Source organism: Lingula anatina, chromosome 1 (assembly GCF_051362555.1).
Source record: "Lingula anatina isolate TDL-2025a chromosome 1, LinAna3.0, whole genome shotgun sequence".
In the NCBI taxonomy this organism is placed as follows: domain Eukaryota; kingdom Metazoa; phylum Brachiopoda; class Lingulata; order Lingulida; family Lingulidae; genus Lingula; species Lingula anatina.
This window is the reverse complement of record NC_141767.1, coordinates 23430530-23453049: the sequence shown is the minus strand read 5'-3', so window position 1 is coordinate 23453049 and position 22520 is coordinate 23430530. Positions and strand designations below refer to the sequence as shown.

Sequence of the window (22520 nt, the reverse complement as noted above, 5' to 3'; positions counted from 1 at the left end):
ATTGTGTTCAAATAATCATAATTCTCTCCCATGCATTACGCGCTAATAGAGTTTTCTACTATCAATATAACAATTGGACAAATTATACCATCTATCATACAAAATCGAAGTTGACAACGAAATTATATGTTATGAAGTGATATTAGGCTAGATTTTATGTTGTGATTGAATATTATGAGCTAAGCTGCGGGATATCAGCACTAACAAGCTAACGACGAATAAGCGCACAGAAGTGTATTGTGAAAGGCAAAATCTGCCCGTAATTTGCTCCTAACGGCTCGCTTGGGGCCTCCGATGAGGACCGTTGATGCTGCGGTTATATCTAGTCTCTTGGATATAACGTAGGCGCTAGGCGTCATTCTGAGATAAAATAACAAGTGTTAAGAAACAAAAACAAAATAGTTTAAAAGCACCTGTGGTAAATTCATTGTTGCTCTTTCTTTAACCAGTACTTTTGTAAGATAATTTTTAACATAATAGACATTTGGATTATTCTAAAGATAAACGCCAGGAGATAAGATAATAATAGACAAACGACAAAGGAGATTATCTGAATGAAAATGATAAAGGTTGAATTGAACAGAGTGGTTTTTAGGGGAGGTGGGGTGGAAACATAGGTCCACTGATTTCGATAACCTAGTTCGTTTTACAAGCACATTTATATTAAAAATCTAATGAATCCACATTAAATTCATTAGATTTTTAATATAAATTTAATGAATCCATTCATAGCACATCAAATGGTATTTTATGTAACTTAACATACATCGTGTGCAGGTGCACGTGGGGCCTCATTAAAACATGCAAAACACCGCGCCTTACAGTCATTAATTAGCACCTTTATACCTGAAGTGTGCCTTCAGTTAACTAACCCCAAAACGCACCTCTTTTGCACCGAACATGGCGACCTTTTATCATCATTTGTTGCCTTTAGTTCTGTCAGCAAAGGTTCTTGTCAGTTTAATTATCTTTTCTATTGACAATGCCCATGTTACCTGACCATGGCTTATACGCTTGGTGTCACCACGGATCACGTCAGAGTGCCCTTCACGTGGCATATGCTACGTATTGTGATGGGGGAAAGAACGCACGCTGCCTTGAGCAGAATTAGTTCTAAAGTAAATTATAAATAGTAAGACAGTTATTGAAGAATCATTTCAACTGAAAGTATCTCTCAAAAGAAGTGTTTTGTGGACTTTTCGAAGCTGATGAGTAGATAGCGTATATGAGTATGTCGCTGTTGTGGACAGTAAGCTATTCGTTACTGGAGCCATACCTTGTACATGTATATCCAGAACATCATTAAGACCATTGTGCGGTAATATGCCACAACATTTTGTTCAACGAATTTCACAGAAGTCGTGGCAGAAAACTGGGGAATATAATGGCGTATTGATAAAATAATTGTCTTATTACCCCTTCCTCTTTAATTTAACAAAGTTACCAAGAAATCAGTTCAGGGCTTAACACTTGCGCACACTGCCTTCATTAGTGTCAACAAATTAGAACATGCGACTAGACGGTACACTTTGACTTTTGAATGAAGGAACACACGTATAACATGTATTTTCAAAATGCCATTGCTTGCCGTTAGTTGTGTCTCTGTCACAAATAGTCTTTTCACTTTACATTAAAAAACACGGTTAATCTCTTTTATATGATGAATATTATATTATTAGTGATAGTGATATTATTCGTGATAGTGAAAATATTAGTAATATTATTCGTATTTTGTTTGAGAATACCAGTGAAGTAATATAAGACACCATTCAACAAGGTTTTTAAAGTTTTTAAAATGAGCCTATAGATTCGATTAACTATCGCATGCGTTGATTTCTCCTCGTGCGTTGCCGTACTTTTGTAAGGGCAGTAGTCCAGTTGTTAAATATCACAGAGTTTACGCCAAACAGGCAAACGTATTGTTATGCATAAGAAATAATATTAAAACAATTTACTGGAACAAAACGGTAACCTATTTAATCAGACAACACCCACAGAACTCATGACACTGAATAAAACCAAGATAGACAACAATATTTTATTGGAACAAAATATTTAGCAAAGCATACTGGCTGTTACAGTGATTGTCCTTGCAATTCTTTAATTCTTTATTTGTATATTCCTTGCGGCGGTCTTCAGATGTAAATTCAGTTTAGGGTAGCTTCAATCCGCTTTGTCTTCTGTGCAAGGTGTGATAGCATATAGAAATTCATATATATCTACAAAACAGAAATCGAAGCCCTGTCGCATCATACTGTATGTTCTAATAAACGTGCAAATAAGTTGTTTCGGTTTCTGAACGGTGTTGCCAACAGTCTACAAATCGGCCGTTAGATTTCATATGCATTTTTTCTATTAAGTATAATAAATCTAAATCTGCAATTTGGCTGACCATTAAGAAATGCTTACCCTGAATTAACAAATTAGTTGATTGACATTTTCCCCAGTGGTAATCAGAGCCGCGATAGCATCACACCTTAATATCGATTCCATAAGTAATCTAACTTAATTAACAATGAAGAGATTAGCTTTTCGCATGTCCTAATTAAAATCTAGACCTCTTGCCTTACATTTAGCACCTTTTAATCAGGACTCCTAACGGGACCATTTGAGAACCATAAACCCCTCTGTCTTTATTCACAAAACTCAATAATCTATGACCACATGCAATGACAATGGGTGAAAAATACTAAAAAAAAACGGCTGTGTCTGCCGTTTTAACACGATAGAAACAATTCAAAAATGCATTCCATTTATACCCAAATGTTCATAGAACTATATCTATATCTAAAACATTTCTTATCCTTACAGTACAACAATAAATGAGTACATTTATATATATAAAGAAACTGGCAAGAGGAGTAGCAAACTTTTAGTGGGGACACATGTTTTTTTTCACTTGTGCAGATTTGAAGAAAAAACTTTTAATGACGTTGTTAATATGTTGACATTTCTACCAAAACGATATCGTCAAGTATTTATCAAAATATACTGATTTTCAAAAATGGATATTATAGACTTGCTTAAAGCCAGCCATTGTCTGAATTACTCACGAAACAAAACAAAGAATCATTATATTGGTCACGAAATTGCATAAAATATACATAACGAAAAAGCAACAATATTGCACAAAAACGGCGGCAAATATATTCATATAAATAAGTTCTATATAATTGAAAACAACCACTACGTGCGTCAACTAAGATATGCAAGGCGTCTTCCAGCCAAATTAATCTAACTATGCTTTGATTAGATACAATAATTCACTGCGATTGCGAAACCATCATTTCAATGACAACTAAATTGTGGCAAGATTTCATGAATGCACGGGAATTAATCGACCATCCCGCGTGTCGAGCATTATGTTATTATATTTGACAAGCTTTGTAGATTCAAAGTATAAAATCAATACAAGTGATTGATATTGCTGCACCATCAAAGTCCTGGTTGGAGCAAATTTTGATTTTGTTATATGCTCTCAGCAAGATATATTTTTACCCAATATTTCCATGTGCTCTCTCGCTTTCAACCTCAAAGCTGCGATACTCGTGCTCTTTAAATCACCTGACATAGTGGGACTCTCGGGACCTGGCGATGCACATTTGTCTTCACCTTGTATGGATGGGGCTTGTGGAGTGTGTTTTACTTTTGGAATATGGCCCATGAGAGCAGCGCTTGCTAAAATGCCTTGTGGGTAGAACGGGTGATAGGCAGCAAAGGAGGGGGGCAAGAAACCTGGCAGTGCGTGAAGAGCCGTTGTGCCGGCCAACGGAGATGAGAGCCACGAATCCAAAGGCATTGAGGTCGAGAGACTTGTAGCACAAGAACCGGGGCTACGATTTGGCATGTTGTTCATTGGATAGTTTTCTCCCATTACACAGCTGTCCATCTTTTCTTGGCGCCTCCATTTTGCTCGGCGATTTTGGAACCATACCTGTAAAAGGATAACACATCTTGAAAATAAAAAGAACAATAAAATAAAGAAAAATAAAATAGGCAATGAGCCAATTCTAACAATGCACAGGACATAAACAGAATACAAAACAGCTGCATTCACTTCAACCATCCTATACTGCTATATTGAGAGTAGGCCTAATTTTGAGGATATAAGAAACACCGATTATATCGCCGCTTATGTTCAATTGGCACCAAGTTACAGAATTAACGCGGATAAACGCGGGTAGCCTAAGTCAAATGTCGAATCCAGATAGAAAATTTGGACTGAAATTAAAAAATGATAGATATGAAAAGTAATATGCCCAAAAACGCACCTGCACCCTGACCTCCGGTAGGTTGACTTTCAGAGCCAGTTCCTCCCGACTGTAGACGTCTGGATAGTGGGATTTCTCGAACGCTCGCTCTAGTTCATGTAACTGATATGTGGTAAATGTTGTTCGGTTACGCCTGTGCTTTTTCTTGGGTTGTTCATCAGAGAACGCGTCTTCCTTATCTGAGTCTGTTCCTTCTTCGTCTTGGTCGGAACCGTAGCTCGTCGTCGTCGTAGTTTGACTTGCAGTCTTCTTTCCGTCAATTTCGATCATATGAGAAGTCAAGCGTTCTGTGAAAACAAATTAAAATAGATCAAGATCTTTGCATAGCTTTTAAATGCGAATGGTTTTCAGTGTTTAAAAAATCAAGTTATGTTCAACAGAAAGTGTGTTCACAAAGCCGCAATCCCTATCAAATGATTATAAACAAACCAGTAAATGGCTAAACCAAACCTTTTCAAAACGTAGAAAAGAAAATGTAAAATAGCAGTTAATGAACAATAAATTCACTTATGTTTTTTATATATCACGATTTCTTTATTCAAAAACATTAATTTTCTTATTGGAATCGTTCCAATAGTTGACTGGTGAAGTTCTTAGTGTATGAAAATCGTAGAACAGTTGATTAAATTACAGTGTATCTTGTACAAGTAATTATCGGTGAACTATTCCATTGTGTTTTGGGACCTATGGTTACACAGTTTGTGTAATCTCGCCCCTTAAATTAGCCCTGTTTATTAGTTAATGGAGGTGTTGTAATTAAATTACTGGTTTCGGTTTGTAATTATTGATTAGATTGCGGCAACATTACTAGAGTCAATCGTGTAGTACTTGCAGACCTCGCGTTTCCAGGGCCAATTTTAGGCTACTTTAACTCTGCTAACACGCCATTCTAGCATTCCTCTTAGGAAACGAAAATGACAGCTCTTTATGAAAAATTAAACCATAGCCGAGACTTAATGATCTCCTATAATCTTTGGACATTAGCAGTAATTCCCTGCTATTGTTAAACAAGAAATAAAAAGCGGTGAAGCGATTGCGACCACTACTTTTAGCCTATTCACTGTAAGGGCATACGCCGCGTTCGCTTATACGTCTTACGTCGTAAGATAAAAACGCGCAGGAAACGCAGTTACGCCTCATCAAACATATACAGAATACGGAGGAAACAAGTAAATTAGTAATTGATCATGTGCCTTAGTTCGGCGTAAACAGAAGCCATTCAGCAGTCTTTTGATTAAATTAAAAGCCGAGTCCCCGGCACGCAATTCTTCTACGGAAGACCTACGAATTCCTTTGTCTTTGATAGCTTTTTAATTTGATTTGTTTCCCCTACCTTTATGCCATCGATTTCACTACTGTTTTCCTTTTTTCCTCAAGTTGGCAGCAGACGATCATTTCTAAGTGGGACTTTCGCTAAGCGAAAATAATTAGTTCTCAATCTTTTTTTAATAACAGTATGATTCCGCCGTGACTACTTAGCGTTTTTGAGACAGTCATCATTCTTTTGTGATCTGTCAGATATTCTGCTAGTGATGATGGCACTTTGATCACAGCGTGAAGGGAGAAGTTGCGTGAAAGAAGACACGTGATAAAAAAGCAATCACTGACTAGAAAGCTCACTAATTTGACCATTTCATTTCTAGGATTTCTCAAGGACTTCTTTTAATTCCAGTAATACTTTGCAGAGACAAAACATACATCCTTTTAGAGAAGATGACATGTGAGACAATTATGAAGACCGAACGCAAACTTGGATGGTTTCTTTTTTCTTTGAGTGCTCTCCCAGTATTGTTTTATTTCAGCATTCTTACAAGTTCAGGTTGAGGGAAAGTTTATCTGATATTTTTTTCTTTATTTGTTCCCTATCGTTTACAGTGATTATAACTTCATTGACTTTACCTCGTGAGGCTGGTATATCATCAGATCACTCATTACTTTTAAACAGACTTATTGTTAATTCTCAATATGTTAAACTGCTTGGAGATATATTGTAAAATAAAATTACAATTAGAGGCATTTCAATTACATACAAAATTACTTTTAAAGAATTCTACTACAATTTAAGAATTTTTATAATGTTTGCACTTCTTTTTATATTCACAACGTATTGAGTAACATTTCCAGTTTTTTACTAAAGGTCTCACATTATTTCTCAAACGGTATCAGCTTTAAAAGTCAAAAATTCTTATACTTTAATTCGTCATTTTGCAATAGTTATAGCAATCTGCATGTATTTCACTACTTCTGTACATCTAAGATCCGTTTATTAGATCTTAGTGTACATTTACATTTTCTCGTTCTTTCTCCCTCCCTCCCTCTCTCTCTCTCTCTCTCTCTCTCTAGTATGACAATATGAAAATAATTGATTAATTGTCTTTGCTTATATTATATCTTCTTGTATCCTTGTTTTAATTTTTGCTGTTGGTGCCTACAAAGTCCATCCTTTTTTTCAGATATCGTTATCAATTTCTTATTAAAATCTCTTTGCTCCCACTCACCACACTTGCCAGGTCAACTGGACGCGAAAATGAAACGGATATCAAAGCTATGGTCTTAGCTCAATTTATACACAGTATTGAACAAATTAATATAGGACCTGAATTAAATTGCTTGTTATTATTATTATTTCTAAATACCACATAAAGAATAATTTGTTCGCATGACACTCTCCTTATCACATTATATTTTCTCTGAAATTATTATTTGAATTACTTATAATTACGTTTACAAGAACTTTTTAAAGCAATGTGATTTCTAAAATAACATAAACAAGTTTTATAGATTATATAGATTAAAATTGAATAAAAGTAAAAGGTCCCTCCGTAGAACTAAAAACATGCTAGGTGTGGGGAAAACTATTCAGGATGTTGTAAGGCAATAATGACAATTGCTATACCTTTCCTTTCTTCGCTGTGATATTGTTGTGGTCTGTCTGCATCTTCCCCTCGGCCCAAGAAATCTTGGCTTTTTACTAGGGTGTCCTCAGTTTCACTCTTACAGCTGTCATTTCTCAAGCCTAGTATAGCGTCTATAGTGTGGGTTGGTTGCACGGCACTGGTCATCGTACCAAATCGTTGTGAGACAAAAATAAAAACACACTTCTAGTTATGTTGTCATTCGTATACTTTTGAAGGGTGTCTGTTGGATCCTCAAAACCTTATTCCGACTCCGTCTCTCACTCCAATATTAAAAGACGTGTGCGTTACGGTCTATATTTTCTATGTCGAATTGTTCAATGTTTGTCGTTCTGATTTAACTGGGAGTCCATCGAATTCCTACACGTTTACTCAGCCTCTCCACCAAACAATGGCTGCCACTAGATTTGACAGTCCAGGAACCACTACAAAGTATTTTGTGGGCTGCAACTCTGTACTAATCAGAACTCAACGGAGAGGTCGTAATCTTGAGAGGCGGAGCTCCTGACGTCACCCAACTTTAGACCAATCAGAGGAGCGGTTTGATGCCTACACAGCAACCTGCCATTCCAAGCCCTGGTGGCTTTCTATAATGAAATTAGGATACCTTTTATTATTTTTGACATGGGTTTTCTGCCTGGATTACACGGTTGGAAGAGAAGGAGCTGCAAATTGGGCTTAATGACTAGATTTTAGTTCCAGCGGAGAGAGAGATAGGGAACCTAATATAGGCTTTAATAACCGAGATTATTAAAGCCGGTAAGCTGCCTAACCCCCTGCTCCCCACTGCCAACTAGACCTCATTGGGAGCCTGCTTTAATGAAAATATGTCTATAATATCACATCATACGTATTTAGAAGCGTGTGATCAGAGGTACACAGGTTTGATAAGGCGTGATTTCTTGCAACCACATTGTTTTCACAACTGAAAGCGCAGATTAAAGCTGGCAAACCCAGACGTCAGTGCCCCCCGCGTAATCTGACTCTGGCTGTGACAGCAGACGATGATCAAAATGTTGACAGCTAAACAACGCAAAAACACGACAATTTTAAAGTAATTTTTGAATTACTTCAACTAAAGTCCAAAAGCATTGTGAGCAAAGGAAATTTTACTCTTCAGCGTTGAACACCGGGCGTTTAGCGGGGCGACGCCGGCGAGCAGTAGAGACGGTTAGGCACAGGCAGTGAGATGGGAAAGCCTTTTGGTCACCAAGATGCCTTGATATAATTTAGATTGCAGAAGTTATTTTACCACAGAGGCATGATTATTTGGTAAAAATATTAATATAAAGCACGCGACAAAAATCACCTCGCTCTCAAATAGTATTTTTTGCAGAGTATGAATGGTTCTATAGCCTTTCCTTTAAAGTGAGAGAAAAGTCCCAAGAAAAAAGAAAAAGAATAGGCAAAAGCAGGACTTGATATAAAAACAGAAAATACGTTTTGCTGCCCCTCTTATTCGTCATTGATTGTTTTAATGAGTGACAGCCCCTTCAAATACCACAAATATAAAGATAATCATCTAATTCAAATACAAGTTTTATGCTGCGAAGACATTGATTAAATGTCACCGTTGGGGATTATGCCGATGAAATATTACAAAATTCATCTACTAGAAAATCTGTTATTTATGGATTCATCCCAAGTAATCAGATTTATAGCTAATAATTTATGAGTCGTACATGTTCATAAGATTCACTGTTGGACATAAGTTACAGAAGACGAACACGGACTCGATCTTACCTGCGTTATAATCATCTTATACTGAAGTCATCAAAGAGACCCGAAACATGCGCACAGTGTTGGAATAATTCTGCAGCACATATATGCTGTACTTCTTTTCTTTTAACGACACTTGTATAAGAATATAGATTAAAACTCTGAATTATTTGAAAAATAATTTTAGTTTTGCACGAACAAATTTCATGAAATGATATTCTGAGAGAATTTGAGAGAATCGTAACCAAGCGCAGATTTTATATTTTTACACAAAATACATGTATGAACTGTATCTACTCGTACAGTAATTAATTAATTAATTGCCAATCAAAATCTTACCCTTGCTAGACGCTTTCATCAACAAGATTTTTCATTAAGTAATCACAAGATATATATGTTTAATCCTGATATTAATTATATTCTATTGATTTCCAAATATAAAAACAACATATGATAAACACGCGTTACGTCCAATCAATACATATTCTCCTACGCATCTTCTTTCGTCCACCAACGCATCCTTGCAATGTAGCAGACAGTATTGTTCTTAACAATCAGCGATCAAAGAACTACACTGGTCATATTACACGGATCATATACTCTCCATGGCCCGTTATCCCGATGACGGACATATTGACCCCTGTGACAAGATTGCACAATGAAGAGTGATGGCAGTTTGATTGTTGTATTGTATTCGCGATTCACTTCTCTTCTCTGCTACTAAATGTCCGGACAATGCTGTATTGCGGTACATTGGGTGAAAGGTGTTGTCGGAATTATGGTGTCGACCTTCCGATTTACATTCAGTAAAACCCTGGTTAAGTTGAACTTAATTAGATGGGAAAATATCCCCAAGCAGATCATTTGAGATGGCGTCCCCCTTGGACAACTATTGTTCCCGCCAGTGGTCAACAACTCTGGTATGTAAGTGGCAGGTGGGATAAAACGTTATTAGTTCCATAATTTTACTATTCTTAATCCCTATTCAATTATCAATATCCATAAGGCCTAAATCTTTTCATTACCACTATTATATCAGACGTCACGAAATCTACAGGCTATCCTCTGTGTTGAAATAATCAGACCTTTCGCATGCTGTTTTCTTAATCAACTCTGCGACTTTGACAAGTTGGGATTAATCCTCTCTCTCGCCCACTCCGATCTCTTCTCTATTTTTCAACTTTCATCAATTCCTAAATTTTAAATTTATCTACCTAAAAAATCAGTCTGCCGTCAGGGTAATTATAATTTTGTCATAGCGTTTGCTTTGTGATTTAAATACCGTATAGTAACCTATATTTGATTAATAATTTTCGTGTTTCACATCAAGGATATTGCACACTTGGACATGAAAATGCAAGGTGCACATGTATACATAATAGTTATGTGCATGTTTAGTAGACAGCGGTAATGGCAGAGCGAGAAAAAGAAACTCTACAATCTTTGCCCATAGTCGGATGAATATAATTAACATGTTTGTGTGAAGAAAAAAGGGAAGATCTGCAAAAAATAAAATGCAATGTAAAAGAGAGGTCGATTTGTTCCCTGCTCCCGCAAGGGGGGGGGGGGGGAGGAGGAGGAGCGTATTTCGCTTTGTTGTCTCTTTCGAGATACCTGTCTACACTAACAGCACCGAATTCTCCTAATGTCATAAAATCTGTTCACGGATTTCTCTTCATAGTTGCCATTTCCCTGGGCGGAATAAGCAAAGATAAGTACATATTTCAGCACTTGTCAGAACGCTGTGGTATGGAGAATAGTCTGTATAGGAGATACACAATATTATTTCAAAACGAAACTCTGAGTTTCGTCATTTCTTCATAAAAATGCTTTTCATCAGGCACACGTCTTTCTACCCCCACGCACGTACCCACTTCCCCTATGTAGCCGCGCGTTTTATTACTTAAATTTGTAGACCTGCTCGACGGCGCCGCTCCTCCCCAGGTAGCAATAGCATAATACCGGCTTTCCTTACCAAATCTCACCTCGCTGGCTTCACACTGAGACTGGGGTGACATTTAGGCCTCGCATCATCGTCGTACTTCATACTTCACTTCTATGTAATTCGTGTAATTAGGCTTTAACTGCTGCGCTCCGAGAGAAGAAGGAAGGGCTACTTAAAAAAAGTGAATGACATGATTTTCTTAATTGCATTACAGTTGTATTGCAATTTGGGTTGTCAGCTTATTTTTTTAAGATTTATCTTTATCAAATTATATAAATTAATGAATTGAATAAATAAATAAATGAATTGAGTGAAAAAAAAAATAAACAAACAGAACCTTTGACTCCAGGAATACAATTCAGCAAAAAATTGAGCAGCTGTGTTTCTGATTGTTTGAAAACGTGTAACAGTTAACATTTATCAAAGAACTACTTTTAACGTATTGCGGAAAGCAACTTAAGCATAGGAAAACGACCACCAAAGGCGTCCTGCCGTGTTCATAATGATCTGCATTTATAAAATTCTGTACCTGTATAAAAATTGTGGAAGAAGTTGATAATCCCCTTTCATTCCTTTAAGGCAGACGAGATTGACAGACTGTCATGTCGTCTGCTGGAAGCGCGGGGCTCCCACTTACCGGTGCTTAGACCTCTCCACTTCGTAAAGGATAAAAGCATTTGAGAAGATTTAGCGGCCGCGAACTTCCTGCTGAAGAAAACTCGTCTCTGCGTCGTTCATCACGTTTTGATATCTTTAAAATAGAGAAGAGACTCTCATTTCAGTGCTACATTTAATAGCCAAGGTATTTCGAAAAGAAGTAAAATGTTTATTACGAACGTGTCGGAGACTTGTTTATTTATCAGTTGTAGGGGAAACTTACATTCAATGAAAACGGTTCGCGTGTTTCTTTACATCTATATGACAGAAGTATTTAACTCCGTCATCGTAATGAGAAATACGTATGAATTAATTGATTTAATGAGGAAAATTTCTCAAACACTCTTGTAATCATTTCGGAGGGTAAAGAAATCAGACCCCCCCCCTACACCGATAGAGGACGGGAGTAAGTAAAACAGAAGAAAGATACGCGCAGTCTGTCCGTCTCCGTCAACCGAGAACGTTTTGCCTGACCCCTGGCGGTATGCGAGGCAACTATGAGATGAAGCACAAGCATGTCAGCCACACGTCAAAAATTTTTAATTTATTAAAATGTGAGCAATTCAAAATAAAAAGGAAGACAAGGTTCAGTTAAAATCACAGTAATTGCCCAATATAGCATGCCAAGACAGGTATTCATTAAGAGAGAAGAAAGGGTTGCTCGATTGCCGGTTAGTTAATATAGCGATATACAAAACCCACAAAACCCTGCTTTTAGTTTATTTTTTAAGTATGAGCAAAAAGAAGTCCAAAATTGTGATATGATGAGATATACTGGAATATGTTTTCTGCTTCAATTTGATTAAGATCAATACGGTGGCTAATGCTATTATATTGAAAAACTGATGAAAAAGCCGATAATGATCGGATTGTCCTAAGAAAGAGTTGCTGCATGGGTTTTATTACGCATGTGATGCACTGTGATGCACAAGGCTTATTCTTATTAAATTACGTGGATTTGATCAACCCCAGACCACCAGGTGTGTAATAATCGTGGCAGATTGAATAACAGAATGGCGACAGTAACAAATGTATACTTTATTGTCTATCTTCACAACTGTGTTTAAAAAAAAGCAAAGCATGCAATAAACCATTTAACAGGTTGAACACACAAAGAAAAGATAACATCACCCAATAGATAAAACGACTAAATATTGAACATAAATTCCTATCGCTTTGGGGTAAATGTCTTCTCGAGGCAAGGAAATATCAAAATAAAATCATATCACAGAATTTTTTCTTTTTTAACATATCTCCAATTGCTAAACAATAAGATAGTGATATGTACAGATATATTCAGAAAGTTATTTTTGACTAATGTACTGTTTTGCAGGTAAAAACCACATTATTTCACGCCCCCTCAAATCACCTACTGTTGCCAGGCAGTTGGACATTTCCTTTGCTAATAAAAATAGAAACTTGTTTTGACGCTGTGGTTCTTGCAATTGCGAGGTCTGTGTCAACAACCAGGATCAGTGGGTCTTCATTTTTATGCATATAGGTATTAATATCAATATGTTATACGTTACCCAATTGTACAGTATGATGTACATAATTATTGCACATTTTTCTCATTTTTCTAATTTCCTACTTTTACGATTTTTACTATATTTTTGGCAACAACAGATAATATGATCAACATATCTTACATTGAATAAATAAACACATTAACGAGTAAATATGAAAAAAGTGAATTAATAAAGATAGTTTCGCTTATGAATAATAAATAGGATGTATTTGATGATGTTCATGAAAGTAAAGGAATAAATAACGTATGTGAAAAATAAATACTGGATGAAAGAATCTATAAACTCGAAATATACTAGACCTGTATTCAAACATATCACAGTCAATATCACCCATCCCTACCACATGTAAAATATGGTTGGAAGAAACAAACCGGGGTCTTTTCATTAAATTGTTGTCCCGATCATTTAAATTTCTCATTGGGTGTTAACCTTTTTTTACCATCGCGTCTTTTAAAAACTCGTCTTGACTTTTACTTACACTTGGTTTACGACAACGTCAGCAATTCCCACATGCTTTTTTCTAGGATGTTATTTGAATTTACCAGTACGTTGAACTCTCTGAAACCGAACAAACAAGGTCAACTGCGCCGCGTCTATGGCGTTCTTTGCTTTCCGTGTATTATAACACTGACGTCGGTGACAAACTCTTCATTTTATACTGGTATCCATATGCATTACATATGCTCATCAAATCGCTAGGATCATCACCAAGAGACGAAAACATGACGCGAATATGCTGCAAACACTTTTCAATTTCGTCACGGTTAAAGCCGGCGATCCATGCTGTCTTCACTCTGGTCACGTGCTGAAGGAGATCGTCTGCCATTTCAAGAGCGCAAACGGCAACCAAAGATGGCAAAAACTGGCAGATGTCGTAATCCTGCAGAGATTGTTCCGCCAAATAGCGCCCGATGGCTCTTGTCTTCCTAAAACGTTGACTTTCATCTGTTAGAAATATATAGTAGGCATGCTTACGAAAAGATTGGTCAAAATTCTGTATCTGAAAGAAAAGTAATTACTTCAATCATCTTAAAAATTTAAGTCATGGGGCAGCTAGATGTGACTAATTTCCATTTAATAATTTAAATAAACCATGTTTAGAACAGTTCAATACCTTAAAAGTAAACGAAATCGAAATAACGTATGGAGTCTCGTAGGTAGGCAGTTAATTTCGTTTGTACTGATTCAAACTGATCTAGAAATGTTTGAACACCTTTTAATACGTTTTAAAAGAAATTTACTCTAGATTCTGTGTAAAAATATCAAAAACACGCCCAAAGAGTTTTAACGGAATAATACGCGTCAATAATTCGCCCATCATATCCTTACCATTTCATTTAGCTTTTCTATGTTTACGGGAACCAATCTGAAAATTGTAGCATAATGGCAAACGAGAAGAGAATGCCAAGTTCAAACCAGATAGACAGACAGACAGACAGGCAGACAGACAGACAGACAAATAGATAGATAGATAGATAGATAGATATACGGAGAAATAGACATGGCGACATTGAACCATAAAAAGTATTCGCTTCGATAGAGTATTTCAAGAGAGGACCTCTTTTTTTTATTTATTATGACCTTATATCATCCTTGGTGCACCCGGCCAGCCGCCTCGTCAGCAACCGCGAAGAACTGTACTGCTCCAGGAAATAGTGCGTGGTGGGCACCATAAAAGTGTAGCCCAGGCGTTCCAGGACGAGGCGCTCTAACCGGATGATTTGCGCGCGATCATAAGCCCCACAACACAGTCGAATCAACTCCTCCACTTCTGGCGGGTAGATCTCTTCCTGGGGGGAGACAATAACAGCAATTTCAGGACAGATTATTTCTCTATATAGTTTACGTCATAACCCAGTGGCAGTTCCCAAATAGACCTGAAAATATGAGGGGGATTAGCACTAGTATTATCACAAGTTAATTTGAAAAATCAATAAAAGCATTATAGATGGACTTAATGTTGGTGTGTTTCAGTACGGGTTTCTTTTGACTTGGTCTTTTTTTTTCTCGGTTCTAATGTTTTTTGTTTATTTTCAATATTCGATCTTCTTTCTTTTTGGTCGTTTGCAAAAATCGTTTCGTAGACAGTGTGACACGGAAACGATGTTTTTGCCCAAACAAGTTCATACATAATATTAAAAACAAAAAAGGAACGTCCCATAACCATATTAGAAAAAGCTACTTTCATAATATTTTGACAGTTTACAAACGGGAACGCGATATAGTATTTCCATGGTTTCAGTTAACATTTAAGCATAAAGAAAAAGAGACTGAACAACCACGGCTTTGTACTTACAGAGACAGTAGTAAAAAACGAAATCACTGTACGCATAAACACCACAAACAAGCATAAGGTCCGGACCTTATATAACCTGCCGTGAAAATAGCTCATCTGCAAGAAGAAAAGACGAAAAAATTAAGAAGGAGAAGAAGAAGATAAAATCTTTTATATATATATATATATATATATATATATATCCCTAGGGCTGCGCTGCAGGCAAAAAGAAATGCGGTATAGGTGACTGTACAACAATCACAGCCGCAACAAACCGGTAATCTTCACTACGGCATTTACTCACATGCTTCCCTGCTACAAGAAGTGCCGTGACACCCAGCAACTGAAAACATTCTATTTTCACAGGTGTTGAGGCGAGAAAGCGATCTAGAATGTTGACTGTCAGATATAGCGTGTCTTGGTGAAAACGAAAGTGCTGGTGGACGACTTTCGTGAGCCACTGTATAAGTATTGCCCGCATTCCTACTGTAACCTGTAAAATAGTTTAACGATTGAGTGAAATGGTGTGTTATGAAATATCATACCTTCAATAACAAAGCTTATAATATCAATTGATCATAATGATAATTGTGATAAAAATTAATGAAAAATAAACGCTCACGTTACGTGCGTGGATCATGCCTTAATACTGGAAAATGGACTTCATATGCGCCTTACCAACTGAACGTTTTACATCTTGACAGGTATGGGCGTGCAAGTGTATCAACGTGCCTTTATTTCTATGTAGATTTGTGTTTTTTTTTTATTCATGATTATGTGTATTAATGTACATTTATCCATATATGTGCAGGTGCACACCCTTCGTGTTTGTATATGACCCATGGGCGTGTGGCGATCGAAACAAACCTGAGTCTGGTTGTCTAAGCAGTTTTTTGGGTGGTATATCATTTCTGTTGCTCTCCGATGAATATACGTGTCCAAGTTATAGTGTACAAAACCAGCGTGATCCGCGTCCAAGTCCAAGTAATCAGCATAAATGTCCCGCTGGATAGGTGCTAGGTGTGCGTCAAAAGAAAGGCAATCCGACGCAGTGAACAATGTTGGGGGTTCGTCATTGATTAAGCGTGGAACAAACCGCTCTTTAGAGCGCCACTCACTGAACTCGCTGTCTTCGTCGAGAAGGTCATCGATGCTTTCGTCACAGCGCAGTTTTTCCAGGGCGAGCGGGGTGCAGTTTTTGCTGTTCAGACTGGATTGGCTGTCGCGAGGTGAGGTCGGCGGTGTCCTAGGAACCGAGTGATCCTCTCCGTTAACAGCACACGCATCCTGGTTCCAATATGGCTGTTATTGATAAAAAAATAAAACATACCTTATTTGAAAATTGTTGTTGAAAGAAGTTAGAAGTTTGGAAGACATTTACAATTAGAGATAAATCACTCAAAATTGCTTGATTTAATGACATGCTATGACACTGAACTGAACTAAACGGAAGGTAAGCCAAGTGAATTAAGGCTTACCCCTTTGAGGTAATGTTTGCGACTTCTGTAACCAATTTATATCAATTTTATTTTCCGTCAAGGAAGAGTGGGCAGAGGCAAGGCAACTCCTTTTTATATTTCTTTTGCTGTTGTCAACATATCTTTGGATGGCATGTTTTTCAAGACATTTCGTCAAGAAATTAAGCAGCCGTAGAACTTCTTTTTTGTTTTTCACTTTGTTATTGCCGTTTCAGGCCCGTAGCCAGGGGGAGGTTCGGGGGGGGGGGGGGGCGAAACAACCCCCCCTTTTGCTGGGAAAAGGTCCACTCTGGGTAAAATTTGAACTAGGTACATGAAGGTTTCATGGTAAAAGGTCCATTTTTTTCAGAACCCCCGCCCCCCTTTTGAAATTGCTGGCTACGGACCTGCGTTTTAATGTCAATCTTTCTAGCCTCAACAAAACACCTGAATCAGTCGGCTTAAATGATGGGGATAATTAGTAGGTAGTATACATTTCATGCACGTCCATGTAGTAAAATGCTTACCAAAACAAATGCAATGATTTACAATACATCAACAAATTTAAATCATTGCAGGGCTCAGTGAGGGACTTGTGGAATGTTTTAAAGGAGCCCAAGTATGGTTGCCTCTCCGCCTGCCCTTCCAAAAATTTCCTTTAGGACACACTATACGACTTTATGGGAATCTATAAGAATCCTACGGGACACTAAAGGAATTCTATTGGGCGTCCTATACATTTCCTATCTGGGACATATGACGTGCTGTGTACTCTAGAAGATTTAGGGCGTCCTAAAATTTTGCTATGTGCCTAACTACGTCTATCTATTTATTTCTATCTAAAAACTGCTTAGATGAGTGATTGTTGAGATACTGATTATCAAAAGACGCCCTCGGCGTGAGCCAAGCCAGCAATTTTACCTTTTCTGTAGTTCTGTCATCGAAATAGACACCGGAGTCATCCCCAGAATCCCAGATCGTCTCAGATGACATATAATCTGTTGAAAAATCTTCCCCACCAGCTTGACTGGACATGCCATACTTTTCGTCATTTCGAATTCTTTTGTTGCTCTCTGCCGCCTCCATTTCCTCCAGAATGTCTGCTTGATTATCGTCATTTTCCGAGAAATCACTGTCTTCAAATCTGTCAGATATGTCAAGGAGTTCTTGCCTCAACCCAAGCTCTGTGCTGTTCGTGTGGACCGTATGCCTGAAATTGGGGCGGAGAAGCATATCAAGTTGATGGACCAGATGTAAGATAAAAGTGCATGTGGTGGCCGCCGCAAGAGAAATGAAGTCCATGCATTGCTATCTTGGCCTCATTGTCATTATTTCCAAAGAGTCTCTTTTACACCCGTTACTATCTGAATATTATAAGAAATAACGTGTCCAGTTAAAACCTAGTTTCTGTGAATCTTAATTAAAATGGCCTTTATGCCTTTTTCCTCTTGTCAAGAAACTAATGAAAAATTATAGGGGAACGACGATAATATAAGGGTAACTTCTTTCCTTTTCACAAAAGAATGTCGTACTTATAGTGAATCTGTCCCCATGCACAAGAGAGTAGTCCTGTGTAATCAAGTGTGAACGGCGTTCTTGGTGCTAGCACAAATTACAGACATGGAGTTGTGTAAAGGGAGTGAGAAGAGTTATCGTAGTTGCGAAGAATTTTCTGCATTACCCATGAGGTAGAGCACAGAGCAAAATAAAGCATATATGATTCTATTTATGAAGATTTTGTTACCTTTTAATTGATTTCAAGAATTTCAGTTTGATTTCAGCTGCAGAAACATCTTATGCGTTTAAATTAGGTTAATCAATTGAAAACATGCTTCCTTGTAATACAACCGATAGATAAATTCCTCAATATTTCTTCACGTACAAGTGAATTTTGTTCATCTCAAAACAGTTCACTATTTTATCAGGATTCGTTGTTTTTTTTTTTTCTCGGAACCTTTCATTCCACAATTGAAACTATTTTTGTTGGTGGAGGCCACCGGGTGCACGGGATCATGAGAAAACTATGCCACGACGGAAAAAAAAGTTCAAAGTGAAATATTTATCCAACGAATAAGCCAAGGCAGTTTTAACAGAATTTGTTTCACGTTTAATTCGCTTGTACAAAAACAAAGTTGGCAGGATTACAAGCACTTAAAAGGCGCCGGTCCTGATTTCAGGAGGACATTTACTTGAAGAGCGTTCAGCTACGACCACCGGGCTTACTATACTAACATGCAGAAGAGAGCGTTGTATTTGGCAGGTAGGAGAGAGCTGTGTCTGGTGTTTTCCCAGATGTCGATCTCGTTAAGCCTTCACAAAATAATACATCTGTAGTGAAGTTGAATATTGATAAATATTTTGAGATATCAATGCCACAAAGGAAAAACCGCTAAAAAGGGTCAATCTTTCCTAACAAGGACGCCAACATTATGAACACATATGATACTATTGATAAAACTGATTATCGTATGAAAGTCTTATAAGTTTAGAGGCAGCTAGGATCACTGTTATTGTAATTTATCATTGCAGGTGTACTCCTTTTGAATGTGATGCTGTCTACAGTGGTGGCTTTTCCTAATATTGACAGAGGGGTGAGTTTCCTATTGCTCTTTAGTCCTTAAAGCGACCAAATGTGGGGAGTACTGTTTTAATTAATTTTGATTCCATTCAGATACTTGTGCTTCAGAGGCATCCGCCAACTTAATGAATTATAATTATTGCTTTCAGTGCACAAAAATTGCAACGCTATGCAAATCTATTCGCTGTTTTGTGATTTGACATTGCAAAGAAAGCATATGAACGAACACTTGACTTTAGTAAAGAAAAAATCTGGAAATGCACAATACAATAAATGTTAGGCAATAATCATTGGCACCAGAAAAAATCATAATTTCTTTTAATTCTTCAAAATCAAATTCCACGCTCATGAAAAGTAGACTTATATTTTGCTTAAAATACCTCAAGATTATGAAAAAAAATTAATTAAAACTAAATGATTTATTTGTCTGAAAGACGTAGCAGTTTTCAATCAAAAAAGGCTATTGGATAGTGGTGGTGCAAAATTTTTGTTTTGCCAAAATGTACTTTTATCATTTCTTTGTAAAAATAAACAGCGAAATTGTTTCTCAGATATTTTGAGGCATGATTTAATATGGAGTATGTTAAAGAGCTGGTTCAAGCACATGACGGAATATTTATCAGGGTTTGTTTTAAGGAAGCTTGAAAATATTATAGCGGTGCACCAATTCCATTTAAATTCAATTAGCAATTAACCAGCACATAAAATATATATATTTCAACAAATATTTTCAGTAAAAACTATGATATACCATGCAACTACGAATACGTATCGTCTTTCAACCTTTCTGAAAAAAATCTTCATTTTTGCAGTCTAAGATCCCAGGAAGTCTTTGAAAAAGGTGTTTCAGAGAAGAAAATTTGTAGGTAGAAGGTAGCGCCAAACCCATTTCCACTCCCAACAAACTTTCTACGTAAAAATTCTTACTTTGCAAATTTGTGGCTTTTAGTTTGATATTAAACACGATCATTGGGCTTGGCTAGGTTGTTGTTTTTTGTTAAAGCAGTGCTTACATAACAAACCTCAAAGAATGTAGATTAGTGTTGACAGCATTGATTGCACGCGCGGGTTTTATTGACTTTTAAGGCAATCTGATTCATTAAGTAAACTGAAGCGCAAACAAAAAATACATGCAAAAAGATTGTATGATCTGATGTGGAATGTTTTACCGACGAAAAAAAGGAAAATAAGGAATTTTTCCATGGAAAAAAGTGACCAATGCCTTCATGGGAGAGTAATTTGGTGGAAATCTTGCCAATAATCTCTCAGTGTTAAACAGCTTATCTGAGTTTTCACATCCCTCGAAGGAATCTATTAAAACATTCCGTTTCCAACCATCTCTTTTTTGATGAAAAGAAATTGCGCTTTATGTTAGAACTTCGTTTTTTATATCCTTCCCGTTCTTGTTTATCCTCAATTTGCCTCAATTTAACTTGATGGTCGACATCGTAAATCGTCATTTATCTAAATCACTAAAAAGGATAAGTAGTATATTCAATGCTATGAAATTAGGGCCATGTGTAAGATAAGTGTGCGCACTTAACATGTTTTACCCTCTTTAAAATAAAGTTTATTATTATTATTATTATCATGATTATACAACATCTTTTAAGAAAGAAATATATATTTAACGCAATCTTATTTATTAATTGACACTGCTTTTTGCTTATTTTTTCCGTTTATGCAGGGGCATGACAGCTATTACCGAAACTCCCGTTGTAGCCTGGATTGCAGTGATCGATCGGATGGTATCTACACTCACTTGTTCAGAAAGTGCCGCAAATTCTACCGTTGTGAAAAGGGGGTTGCAATTGAATTTTAGAAACTGTGTGAATACTGACTTTGCTTGATTGAAATCCTTCGGAATTTCGACTTATTTCCATGGCCAATGAGGAAAAAAAAAGGGAACTGATGACGCCTGCTATATTTGCAGTTTGAGACATTATCAAGACGAAGCATCGATGGCTTTGACGACCGCGCATTGCGCGGGAAAATTGTTGCATAGCCTTTCAGTAGCTAATGCATGTCGATGTTGATATTTCCAAATAACAGACTTTGTTTTTTTTTGTCTTAAATTGTAATCTTACTTTCTCTGTGATACACTTGTGGTAATTTGATAAAAATGTGATATTGAAAAAACTTCTAGACGTTATCATAAGCAAAAAATTAAAGGGATTCTTCTTTGATCTTTAATCGCATTATTGGAATAAACGGTAATAACAAAGCTGAAAAGATTTAACTGAAAAGATATCAATCTTTCGTAGTTATTGACTTACATTGTCCGTGAATAAATGCATTTAATGACATGCAATTCGTGGACTCCCTTGATTATTTAAAAGCAACTAGGAAAAATAAAAAAAAAGTTGCGTCAATCATAGAAGTGAATTTCGCTTTGATTAATCTCCCACATTTTACGGTCAAAACGTTAAAAATCGCTAGTAAGACGCCCGCGATATTATGGCTACATTGATACTGGAAAAACTTTGTGGTACACACACAGAATATTTTAAACGGTTCTTGTTACTCGATGTTGATTAATCACATAAATTACTCGCTACATATATACTGTAGCATACAATACCTCTTTGGGCATATAATGTCGGCGGCTCGAAGTTACAATTGTGTAGTCATATAGCGGCTAACTAAAAGCGTTTTTCTGAGAGTTCCTTGCCTTGTGCACGGCTTCATTTGTATTGGCAGTGCACTCCAGTTTTTGAAGACGCTTTTGCATATCACAAGAATGGGTTCGCGCTGTTTGAAACTAATCGTACTCAGGTTTGTGAAAAAACAATCTCCCAAAAACATGTGTCCCGAGAAAAGGATACTCGGTTCTACCAATTATCCGTAACAAACTACTTCTGTTATTCATTATACCCGTACCTTCCTTACAGAGTCTGCCAATGTTAACACGATTCTCACCATCTGCACGTATCTCAGAAATGTTGTTGGATAATGGTTTCAAAGTAAAAAAGGAAGATACTATGGACCTACCGAATTTGAAGAAAACCACAAATTTCAATAAAAACAACATTTCGAAAGAAAAAGACGATGTTTTACAAAACGAAAGAATAAAAACTAAGCACAATTTCTTGCCAGCAAACGCTACGGAGGTCCATCCGATGCCAAAATAAGCACCTCAGGGAAGTAGAAAATGAAACGAGGAAAACGGTTAGG

The 22520-nt window shown here is 36.9% G+C and overlaps 2 protein-coding genes and 1 long non-coding RNA gene across 4 annotated transcripts; 1 reads left to right on the top strand and 2 right to left on the bottom strand.

Moving 5' to 3' along the window:
• Positions 1-2024: 2024 nt before the first annotated feature.
• LOC106159538 (retinal homeobox protein Rx1) lies at positions 2025-11031 on the bottom strand. Its single transcript, XM_024076658.2, has 4 exons — positions 10881-11031; positions 7168-7773; positions 4272-4558; positions 2025-3934 (listed from the first exon to the last, which is right to left on the bottom strand). The coding sequence occupies exons 2-4, from the start codon at positions 7331-7333 to the stop codon at positions 3479-3481; spliced, it is 909 nt and encodes a 302-aa protein (XP_023932426.2). The 5' UTR covers positions 7334-7773; positions 10881-11031; the 3' UTR covers positions 2025-3478.
• A 1499-nt stretch (positions 11032-12530) lies between these two features.
• On the bottom strand, positions 12531-18108 carry LOC106169366 (G2/mitotic-specific cyclin-B2). 2 transcript variants are annotated; one of them, XM_024076656.2, is made up of 5 exons: positions 17690-18108; positions 16179-16613; positions 15616-15804; positions 14618-14826; positions 12531-13962 (listed from the first exon to the last, which is right to left on the bottom strand). In XM_024076656.2, the coding sequence occupies exons 1-5, from the start codon at positions 18068-18070 to the stop codon at positions 13656-13658; spliced, it is 1521 nt and encodes a 506-aa protein (XP_023932424.2). In that variant the 5' UTR covers positions 18071-18108; the 3' UTR covers positions 12531-13655. The 2 variants fall into 2 exon arrangements, with proteins under 2 accessions (XP_023932424.2, XP_023932425.2); XM_024076657.2 differs by having other exon boundaries at positions 13811-13981; positions 17690-18106.
• Positions 18109-18870: 762 nt separating this feature from the next.
• LOC106159539 (uncharacterized) lies at positions 18871-21657 on the top strand. The gene is made up of 3 exons (XR_001238034.3): positions 18871-19028; positions 19298-19359; positions 21034-21657. It is a non-coding gene; the product is annotated as an uncharacterized LOC106159539 (long non-coding RNA).
• The last annotated feature ends 863 nt before the right edge of the window (positions 21658-22520 follow it).